Source organism: Schistocerca americana, chromosome 2 (assembly GCF_021461395.2).
Source record: "Schistocerca americana isolate TAMUIC-IGC-003095 chromosome 2, iqSchAmer2.1, whole genome shotgun sequence".
NCBI lineage: Eukaryota > Metazoa > Arthropoda > Insecta > Orthoptera > Acrididae > Schistocerca > Schistocerca americana.
The window spans coordinates 366599779-366611235 of record NC_060120.1 but is presented as its reverse complement, the minus strand read 5'-3'; the positions used below and the strand labels follow the sequence as shown (position 1 = coordinate 366611235).

Sequence of the window (11457 nt, the reverse complement as noted above, 5' to 3'; positions counted from 1 at the left end):
CAAGCAGTTTCAGTAAGTGACACAAACCACGCTAATTGCAGATAGAAACTGCTCGGAAGGCAAAAATTCACAACTAAGGGAAGGATGACAGAGGGCAGGCACTCTTATAATTTACATACCTGCCGATGGTGTGTACGTGTACAAAGTCGCATTGTCAAAGATCATGTCTCCTGGGTTCTTCAGTTTTTTTTTTTTTTTTGTCAGCCGGTGTAAATAACGATCTAGAAGTTACATCTTTGTGGGTCTGTGATTCTTCTAATGTCCTTTACTTCTACATCTACATGATTATTCTGCAATTCACAATTAAGCGCCTGACAGCGGACTCATCAAACCTCTTCCAAGGTATTTTTCTACAGTTCCACTCTCGAACGGAGTGCTGGAAAAACGAACACTTAAACCTTTCAGTGTGAGCTCTGATTGTTATGATGATAATTTCTCTCTATGCATGTGGGATCAATCGGAAGAGACAGTTAGTGACTGAAGTTTCAAGAGAAGATCCTTCCGCATGGAAAAACACCTTCGTTTTAATGATTGCACCCATGCACATCCTGTCACTCTCTCCGCTATTTCTCGATAATTCAAAACGAACTGCTCTTTCTTTGAACTTTTTCGATATCCTCCGTCCGTGCCATCTGCATTTTAGAACACATATTGTGTTCGAACATTATGAATTACCTCGAAGAAAACGGTCTATTGACACAAAGTCAACATGGGTTTAGAAAACATCGTTCCTGTGAAACACAACTAGCTCTTTATTCACATGAAGTGTTGAGTGCTATTGACAAGGGGTTTCAGATCGATTACGTATTTCAGGATTTCCGGAAGGCTTTTGACACGGTACCACACATGCGGCTCATAGTGAAATTGCGTGCTTATGGAATGTTGTCTCAGTTATGTGACTGGATTTGTGATTTCCTGTCAGAGAGGTCACACTTCGTAGTAATCGACGGAAAGTCATCGAGTAAAACAGAAGTCATTTCTGGCGTCCACCAAAATTGTGTTATAGGCCCTTTGCTGTTCCTTATCTACATAAACGATTTGGGAGACAATCTGAGTAGCCATCTTCGGTTGTTTGCAGATGGCGCTGTCGTTTATCGACTAATAAAGTCATCAGAAGATCAAAGCAAACTGCAAAACGTTTTAGAAAAGATATCTGAATGGTGCGAAAAGTGGCAGTTGACCCTAAATAACGAAAAGTGTGCGGTCATCCACATGAGTGCTAAAAGGAGCTCCTTAAACTTTGGTTACACGATAAATCAGTCTAATCTAAAATCCATAAATGCAGCTAAATACCTAGGTATTACAATTATGAACAACTTAAATTGGAAGGAACACATAGAAAATGTTGTGGGGAAGGCTAACCAAAGACTGCGTTTTATTGGCAAGACACTTAGAAAATGTAACAGACCTACCAAGGAGACTGCCTACACTACGCTTGTCCGTCCTCTTTTAGAATACTGCTGAGCAGTGTGGGATCCTTACCAGATAGGACTGACGAAGTACACGGTAAAAGTTCAAAGAAATTCAGCAAGTTTTGTGTTACCGGGAAATATGGGAGAGAGTGTCACAGAAATGATACAGGATTTGGGCTGGACATCATTAAAAGAAGGGCGTTTCTCGTTGCGACGGAATCTAATCACCATCTTTCTCCTCCGAATGCGAAAGTATTTTGTTGACACCAACCTACATAGGGAGGAACGGTCACCACGATAAAATAAGGGAAATCAGAGGTCGTACGGAAAGATATGCGTGTTCATTCTTTCCGTACGCTATACGAGATTGGAATAATAGAGAATTGTGAAGGTGGTTCGATGAACCCTCTGCCAGGCCCTTAAATGTGATTTGCAGAGCATCCATGTAGATGTAGATTTAGATATAGATGTAGATGATGCTGGTCCCACACCGCACAACAGTACTCCAGAAAAGGGTGGACGACCTTGGTGTAAGCAGCCTTCTTAGTAGACCTGTTGCACTTTCTAACGCTTCTGCCATAAATCGTAGTCTGTGGTTTGCTTTCTCCACAATATTGTCTATGAGATCGTTCCAATTTAAGTTAATATAATTGTAATACCTATGTATTTAATTGAATTTACGGCTTTTAGATTAGACTAATTTATCGTGTAACCGAAGTTTAACGAGTTCCTTTTAGCACTCATGTGGATGGCCTCCCACTTTTCGTTATTTAGGGTAACTGCCACTTTTCGCACCATTCAGATGTCTTGTCTAGATCATTTCGCAAATTGACTTTGATCATCTGATAACTTTACAAGTCGGTAAATGACAGCATCATCTGCAAACAATATAAGAAGGCTGCTTGGATTGTCTCATATGTCGTTTATGTAGATCAGGAAGAGCAGAGGGCTTGTAACACTTCAGATGGTTCAAATGGCTCTGATCACTATGGGACTTAATATCTGAGGTCATCAGTTACCTAGAACTTAGAACTACTTAAACCTAACTAACCTAAGGACATCACACACATCCATGCCCGAGCGGTCGCGCGATTCCAGACTAAAGCGCCTAGCACCACTCGGTCACAATAGCCGGCTATAACACTTCGTTGGGTACTTTACTCGATAACTTTCCATCAGTTACCACGAAGTGAGACCTTCCTGACAGGAACCCACGAACCCAGTCGCACAACTTAGGTGATACTCCGTAGATATGTAATTTGATTAGAAGTCGCTTGTGAGGCAGGGTGTCTATAAATCTAAAAGTGTAGAATCAAACTGGTATCTCCCGTCGATAGAACTCATTACTTCGTGAGGATAAAGAGTTAGATGTGTTTCACAAGAACGGTATCGTCTGAATCCGTACTATTTGTCAATAAATCTTTTTTTCCGAGGTAATTCATCGACAGTCTTCGTACCAGAGATCTAGTGCCCATAATTCAGGTCAAGCGTTCACAGCAATGGGATGGGACAGCAGACCAGATGACCCGATATTGGTGCGACCACTTTTGCAGTGAAGGCGTTTCTGCAGGTTGACATATGCCTGATGGAGAATTTCGGAGGGCAGCCTTCTCAGCCATCTGTTGCCGAGTCGTGCGCTATAAAAGCCGGCCGTCCCAGGTAGGCCGCCAGAGTTCGGTAACCGTCTCGGCAGCAACATGGCTTACAAGGTAGGCGGGCCTCCCGTCGGCTCAAACACTAACCTGTGTCTTTATTTACCAGTAGAAGTGGTCACTCTACGTTTCTAGTTTGCTCATAGCGAAGGACGCAGGTATTGTAATCTCAGTGGCTCTACAAGTAGTAATGGATGAAGTGTGATACGATTGGATCATCAGCTAGTTGAGCTCAACCGCGGAATTTTTCTCGCATCAGTATGAGAGAATGTAGGATTTATTCGAAAACGCAGTGAACGTGACTTTAGAACTAGCTGCAGTCCTACAAGTTCGATCCATTTCCTATCCATCTCTGACGTACAACTTTTTCTTCCTTTGCGTTACGTCAGGCGCCGGCAAGTACTTCGCCCGTAGAATCTCTGAGAACAGAGACTTAACTAACATATCAGCGAAGAGAATCTTGTGGCACTGTTCCACGCGTTATGTAGAATGTTTCATTGAACATTCAGTTACGTGCAACGTATTATGCTGTATAGTTTCTCTCGTAGGAAATATTTTTCTTAGAAAATCGTAGCACTGATTCTTGAATTTCTGTAGCGGTCTGTTCACAGTTTTGTTTTCAGTCTCTATAAGACAATATGCGACAATAATACATTTTCTGGATTGCTAAGCCATATTCCAGATAAGTTTCAAGCAAAGCTATTAGCATTATGTTATCAGGTTTCAAAGCTTACTCATTAAATAGTAAAAATATCCTGGGACATAAGGCGTAAGTTACCATTCTTCGTTGTTCATAACTTTCACATTTCCGTGGGTGAATATGAGTTGGTATCCATCAGTAGCTCATAGCACTTAGTTAAAGTTTTGTTCATTTTTTTCGCTTTTCTCAGTATATCACTCGTTTATTTGACGAACTGAAACTTGAGTATGAGTTCATTTTGCTGTTGAACTCTCACAGCTTCATGTCGTTACTGTGGATGCTTAGTCCAAAGAATATCCGAGATGACATCTCCAGACATCTCCATTAGCCAATAAATGAGATATTGGAATAACTGTAGCAAATTTATTAGAAATATATATATATATATATATATATATATATATATATGTATATATATATTCGTCTTGGTCAAAGCGTTGGGAGCCGAGCCACTTTACCATGTGTGTGAAGAGGTGGAAATCATTGTCAGCCAACTCTGAGCTATAGGTTGAATATTCAGATATGTCCCGTTCGAACTAATGCAATAATTCTTCTTTTCAAATCAGGAAATGGCCCTTGAGTTTTGTGGTCCTAAAAAAGAGTGCTTGGACCCACCGAGGGCAGGGATTTTGAGATTTTTTGTCATTTAAAATCGTATACAGAACAAATTGTACATTTGGCTGGTTTATCAATCGCAACGCTCATTTTGAATGGCTACTGTAGAGAAATGAGAAGCATTATGACTTTCTTGCTATCGCAACTCTAAGGGTACTAATGTTCGCGTGTATCAATATAGCGACTGTTCGCCCCGATATCTGAGTGGTCAACGTGACGAATTGCAGTCCTACGGGCCCGGGTTCGATTCCCGGCTGGGTCGGGGATTTTATCCGCTCAGGGACTTGATGTTGTCCTGTGTCAATCATCATTTCATCAGCATGCAGTCCGCAGGTCGCCCAATGTGTCGTCGAATGTAATAAGACCTACACCAAGACGGCCGGTCCTGCCCCGCAAGGGGCCTCTCGGCCAATGACGCCAAACGCTCATTTCATTTCCAATATAGCGACTGTTTCGTTCCACCCACTACTTCCTATGCGGCATGAAGACGAAGGCTACTTTCTGGATAGACCTCCTATCTTCCATAGTTCACCTGCTTTGCAAAATGTGCACGCTGATATCAAAGACGACACATTTAATGAGTCGTTCTGATGCAATAATTATGGTGTCTTCCATGACATTTCCAGTTCTGGAAAGAGTATAGTTTCTGCAGTGAACTGTTGACATGTTCTGAAGGTTTTGATACTGTTAAATTTCGAAATTTCGAGAGTATTAAGCAGGGAAAAGTTCAATACTAAAACTGCAGATTGCTTGCACAGTTCATCCTCTGGACAGACGTCAACACCGTTTTATATGGAAAACGATGTAGGTGCACTTATTATAAATTCTTCTCTCGCTTTTCGTTTTCCTACTCCGATTTGATAACACTATATTCCGGATCTGCAGATACTGCTACATATGAGTGCCTTAAGATATAATTCGGAAGTGTATAATACTAATTTTTTTTCTGACCGGCAGTTAGTTAAGTGTAATCTACAAGCAGATTTAACGAAATCAGTAAACATCGATATCTGGAAGGCGGGAGTATGAGTTTCACCTGACTTCTCATCATCACAACTAGTATGCTCCAGTGTCAGTAAATAATTATTTTACAGTTTCTTCCACCGATAAACGAACTGAATTTTCGGTTACTGAGAAGTGACAGACTTCGCTGTTATTTTCTACTCTTCAAAAATTTTTCTTACAAAACATGTTCATTTTGAGTTGGAACCTTATGCCAATTTGTCATATTAGTGGAAAAAAATAACACATTATATACAGGTTTGACAGAATAAAATATTTACAAACAAAAAGCAACTTGAGCACATGGCCATGTCCGTATATGTAGCGCCCACAGATAATTGTTAAGTCTTCCATTAACGGAAAGTGTCAGGCCAACGCAAACAGATGTGCTCATGCGCGTTTTAGTGTATATTGTGATTTTTGACTTAATAATCATCTGTGAGCGCTACATATACGAACATAGCAAGCGCACAAGGTGTTTTTTGACTGTAAATATTTTATCTCTAACAAACCTTTGTATAAAATGCTACATTTTATCCACTATTATGACAACTTTGAATGAAGTTCCAACTCACAATGAACACGTTTTGTGACAAAACATTTTGAAAACCAGAAGATCACAGCAACTCTGTTGAAACCGGTCGTCGAAAACGAAGAAGTGTTTATACGATCTTGGCAATAGAACGTTTGGTTCCGAGATAAAGGTACTGTTTCCTAAATACTGTATCATATGTCGGGAATAGGATACTGTAGTATACAAATCTTATACCATTTCAGTTAGATGCATCTGTTGCTTGTTTCTACAGGGAAGGCAAGTTACCTGTTTCCTATTTCGCAGAAAAATTTTCTGCCGTCAATCAATCCTCTTAGTATAGGGGTTAGACAAAAATATGCAAAATGCTACAAGAAATGCTAACTCGAACATAAGTACATATGCTAACCAACTCCGCAGGTTGCGCCGTTGCGTCTGACCACGAAAGGCACCTGCGTAATGTTGTCAATACATTGCAAGTGTGAGCCGTGACCGGAAGAGTGTTCTGTGTAGATGTGAGTGCATTATGTCAGATCTAAGTGAATTCGAATGTGGCAAATCGCTGAAGCTCGTATGGTGGGTGCTTTCATAACCAAGGTAGCTGAAGTGTTTGGTGTTTCAAGAGGCATCGTATGGAAGGTTTATACTGCATATAGGGAAAAGAAGAAAAACATCATCCGCTAAGTCACAACGCGGAGTGTGTGTTGAGTTACCGTGACGGTCGGTTATTGGGGAAGATTGTGAAGAAAAAGTAGAGAACTACAGCCGCGAAGCCCGCATCTCGTGGTCGTGCGGTAGCGTTCTCGCTTCCCACGCCCGGGTTCCCGGGTTCGATTCCCGGCGGGGTCAGGGATTTTCTCTGCCTCGTGATGGCTGGGTGTTGTGTGATGTCCTTAGGTTAGTTAGGTTTAAGTAGTTCTAAGTTCTAGGGGACTGATGACCATAGATGTTAAGTCCCATAGTGCTCAGAGCCATTTGAACCAATGCAGCCGCGAAAGTCGCTGTAGAACTGAATGTCGCACTTGTAAACACTGTCAGTACCAAAAAACACGAAAGAGGCTCCATAAGCAGGGGATTCCAAAACCGCTCATCGGTGACATAAACGTCCGTAACAGGACCGTGGTGCCGAAGCCATAGAACACGGACCATGGAGCAATGAAGGGATATGATTTTGTCGGATGAGTCTTGTTTCTCACTGTTTCCAAGTTCTGGCCGAGTCTGTGTACGAAGAGTGAAAAGGTGCGGGTGTTCGGCGATGATTTAGACAGTAGTGTAGTGGTATTCCAAGGGCCCCATGCTTACTCTGCAAGGTCGCATTACTGACTAGGAATATGTCTCCATTTTGTCTGATCAGGTCCATAACGTGGTACTACGTTAGTTACCCGATAGTGATGCTGTGTTCTAAGATTACGGGCTCCCTGTTCACATAGTTCGCATCGTCCAGGAATGATTATGTGAGAGCGAGGATGAAATGTCGCTTCTTCCCTGGCTATCACAGTCTCCAGATGTCAGTATTATAAAGCCATTGTGGTCTAATGTGGAGAGAGGGGTGTGTCATCGCTACGCACTTCCATCATCGTTACCTCAAGTTGCCACTAGGGGGAATGGTATAAGATTCCATTGAAAATCATATAGGACTAGTATTTTTCCATTACGAGAGGACTGCAAACTGTGTCGAATGCCTCCAGGTTTCCTACACCGTATTAGGCACGGTATTGTGTGGCGTTTTCGTTGTTTACATATTTTTGTCCACCCTCTGTGCTTCTGACACTAGTTAGGTTACATCTTTATTGGCACGGTAAAAAGATTTTATTAAATCATTTTTCTATGCAGACATTCTTTGCCAAGAAACAGAAGAAACATTTCCGTTAGTGAAACTGAAGTGAAACATGTCAGAAAAAACCACACATGGATTTGCCTACAATTTTCGCAATTTTCTACATTCAGTTTTCTTCCCTTTCAGTTTATCCTGTACACGTAGTTACCGTGCCTATAAGATCAAAAGAGCTGAAATTTCAGGTCCACAATGGTGGTTCACTTCATTCAATGGACGTTGCGCAGAATTTAATAGTGTATTCGACAAATAACAATAAATCAATATTTTTCTCCACTGAGAATAAAACCATGCCCACATACTTTCCGTGTATGTTTGGAAGATAGTTTCACCTTGTTTAGAGGGATAGATTGATTTCTGTCACCTTATGCTCTACAAATTATGAACTCCTGCCAGTAGTGACAGCCACAGTTGAACTGTAGTTTCTTTGCTCTGACTGGGAGGCTACTGATGGAATAAAGCATAGTAAACGCACCTTGTTTAGAGGGATAGATTGATTTCTGTCACCTTATGCTCTACAAATTATGAACTCCTGCCAGTAGTGACAGCCACAGTTGAACTGTAGTTTCTTTACTCTGACTGGGAGGCTACTGATGGAATAAAGCATAGTAAACGCACCTTGTTTAGAGGGATAGATTGATTTCTGTCACCTTATGCTCTACAAATTATGAACTCCTGCCAGTAGTGACAGCCACAGTTGAACTGTAGTTTCTTTGCTCTGACTGGGAGGCTACTGATGGAATAAAGCATAGTAAACGCACTTTAGGATTTCCGTCGACACATAGTACTCGACTGAGCGAGGATGCGCAGTGGTTAGCACACTGGACTCGCATTCAGGAGGACGACAGTTAAAACCCGCGACCGACCATCCTGATTTACGTTTTCCGTGAGTTCCCTAAATTACTTCAGGGAATTGCCGGAATGGTTCCCCTGAAAGGGCACGGCCGACTTCCTTCTCCGTCCTTATCTAATGCGACGGGCTTGATGACCTCGCTATGTGGTCCCCTCCTCTCCAAATCAACCAACCAACCATAATATTCGGATAAAACAGCACAGGTCCCAGAAAATTTGATTTTCTAACCGGTTTCGCATATCAGACGCGAGTATCATCAGATGTGTAAACATTACTGTACTTAGCAACAATATCAGATAAAGTTAATCACTAAAAGCAGTTTACGACGCAATAGCTTATGATTTTTGCCAAGGTGGCAACATGTTGTGGGGAAAGGAGGAGATGGGTAAAATTACTATTCAGGCTGGAACACAGTTTTTACGAGTATTAACGCTATGAAGAACATGGTTACACAAATTCTGAACGTACGTCAAGGCGAGTATTTAAACGCAACCAGCACACCCTAGGATGAATTCAGAATAGCATGAGCGTAACCGACACAGCAGGTAAAGGCTCTTTCTTAAAGTGGAAGAGGAATTGAAGATATTTACGGAAAAGGAAAGAAACTTGCAAAATTTATTAAATGATTACAGTGAGTTCAATTTGAACGGGTTTTTCAGATCTTTCGATATGGTGCAACAGAAAATAATGTTAGTACATGGTTTGTAAATATCGATATGACTGTTACGTTCCCTGTCAAATGTGATAACTTACACCGTTTTGCTCTGGTCATATATCTGATCAGTTAGCTTACAGTAAGCATGGCAGATCCAAGGCACATCACTTTATGTTTAGCTGCGATACCGCATGGTGCTTTTAACCTCCTGACTTCTTCTCATCATGCCAACTATTGTTACTCGCCTTAGCTGCCATTTAATGATTAAAATTTTTTGCTGTTATTGCTAAATACTATAATTTTTGTAGACCTGATGATGCTCGCGCATCAGGGGCGAAACTGGTTATAGCTGTGTGCGACTTGTGGTTTTTTTTATATGTTAGTTATAATAATGGTTAGAGATTAATGCCCCATTGATATGGAGCTCGTTAATTGTCTAGTTACGCGACGAAAGGAATAAGTGCGAGATGCGGCAATAACGATGTTAATGGAACGGTCCCAACGAAAGTCACATGTGGTTTTGCGAAATTACGAAAAATCTAAATCAGTATGATTTTACGTTGGTTGAAGCCCATTCCTACTTCAAACACTTCTAGTCTTATAACCACTTCTTCATTCACTAAAACGGGTAGTAGATATTACTAATTGTCGAACGTTTAACGCCACAGGCGAAATTGTTCATCGGTCATTAAAATTTTAGAACCTTAAACGTAATGGACACAAGACACGGAATGAAGCAGGCCAGAGACCTAATCCCTTCCTTGTGCATCAAACATCACAGAAAAAAATTAAGGCTAGCTATATGGCCTCTTTCATAACAATCGTCGAATAGAGGAGTATAAAGAAAATATTTTTCAGTAATTTTCTAGTTAGCTGAAGGCAGTTGCCGATTGCTTAGGGATTATTTTACAAATAGCGAAAAATAAAAAACTAACTTCAAAGTAATTGCGAGAATGAAAAAAAAGAGAAAGTAACAGTGCTTATCGAATTCTGGTACGTTCTTACATCCAGAAAATTTGAAGATCTTACTTCAGTAAAATGCAATGGATGTATGATATCACTTAGAATAAACAGCAATGTTCTCTACAAGCGGATTAAGTAGCATACACCAACTGCCAAATTACTGTGCAGGTGATCATCTTCGCGGCGGTAGTGGCTGTGGCTCGCGCCATCTACCTGGACGCCCCCGCGGTGTACTCCCCGTACGCCGCCCGCGCCTATGCTGCTCCCGCTTACGCCGCCCCGACTGTCGTCGCCGCCCCCGCCGTCCGCGCTGCCCCTGTGGCCGTCGCCGCCCCCGCCGTGAGAGCCGCCGCAGTGCCGGTAGCTGCCGCCGCCCCCGCAGCCGTGGCCGCCGCCGAGTACGACCCGCACCCGCAGTACAGCTACGGCTACAGCGTGTCCGACGCCCTCACCGGCGACTCCAAGACCCATCAGGAGAGCCGCGACGGAGACGTCGTCCAGGGCAGCTACAGCCTGGTCGAGCCCGACGGCTCCGTGCGCACCGTCGACTACACCGCAGACCCCGTCAACGGCTTCAACGCCGTCGTTCACAAGGAGGGTGGAGTCCACCCGCCGGTCGCCGCCCCCGCCCCTGTGGCCGTGGCCGCCCCCGCCGTAGCCAGGGCTGCCATCGCCGCCCCAGCTGTGGCCGCCGCCCCTGTGGTGAGGACCGCCGTCGCCGCCCCCGCCATCGCAGCCGCCCCCATCGCTAGGGCAGCGATCGCTGCACCCGCCTACGCCACCTACGCCGCCGCTCCCTACGCTACCTCTGTCTACCCGTACGGTAGGACTGTCAATGCGTGAAATCTCATCCGGCGGCTCCCACATGTGCAACCCTGAACCCTACTTGTTGCTGGGTTCGCAATCACATTCATTCTGTACCCATAACATGCAAATAAAGATGTCTTATACTTATTTCCTTGCGTCTCTTCTGTCACCTGCATGTGTAAAACTTGTCTCTGTATTAATTACATGGACACGTACCTACCAGGTTCCAAATACTAACCACACTCAATCTAAAACCTTTTTCTAATGTTGGTAATGCAACATTGAGATAGTTAAGTAGGAAATCAGATTATGCCAATTTTTTCTTAAACGTTAGTGTGTTGCAGGCAATCCCGAGAGATGAACTGAAAGAAAATAGTCTCTCTACAGTCCGTGCTATCAACGGAACTTTGTGAAAACGAACGCTTCATATCG

At 42.8% G+C, this 11457-nt stretch overlaps 1 protein-coding gene across 1 annotated transcript; it reads left to right on the top strand.

Annotated features, from left to right (window-relative positions):
* Positions 1-3094: 3094 nt before the first annotated feature.
* On the top strand, positions 3095-11172 carry LOC124595685 (cuticle protein 19.8-like). The gene is made up of 2 exons (XM_047134543.1): positions 3095-3121; positions 10387-11172. The coding sequence occupies exons 1-2, from the start codon at positions 3110-3112 to the stop codon at positions 11059-11061; spliced, it is 687 nt and encodes a 228-aa protein (XP_046990499.1). The 5' UTR covers positions 3095-3109; the 3' UTR covers positions 11062-11172.
* The last annotated feature ends 285 nt before the right edge of the window (positions 11173-11457 follow it).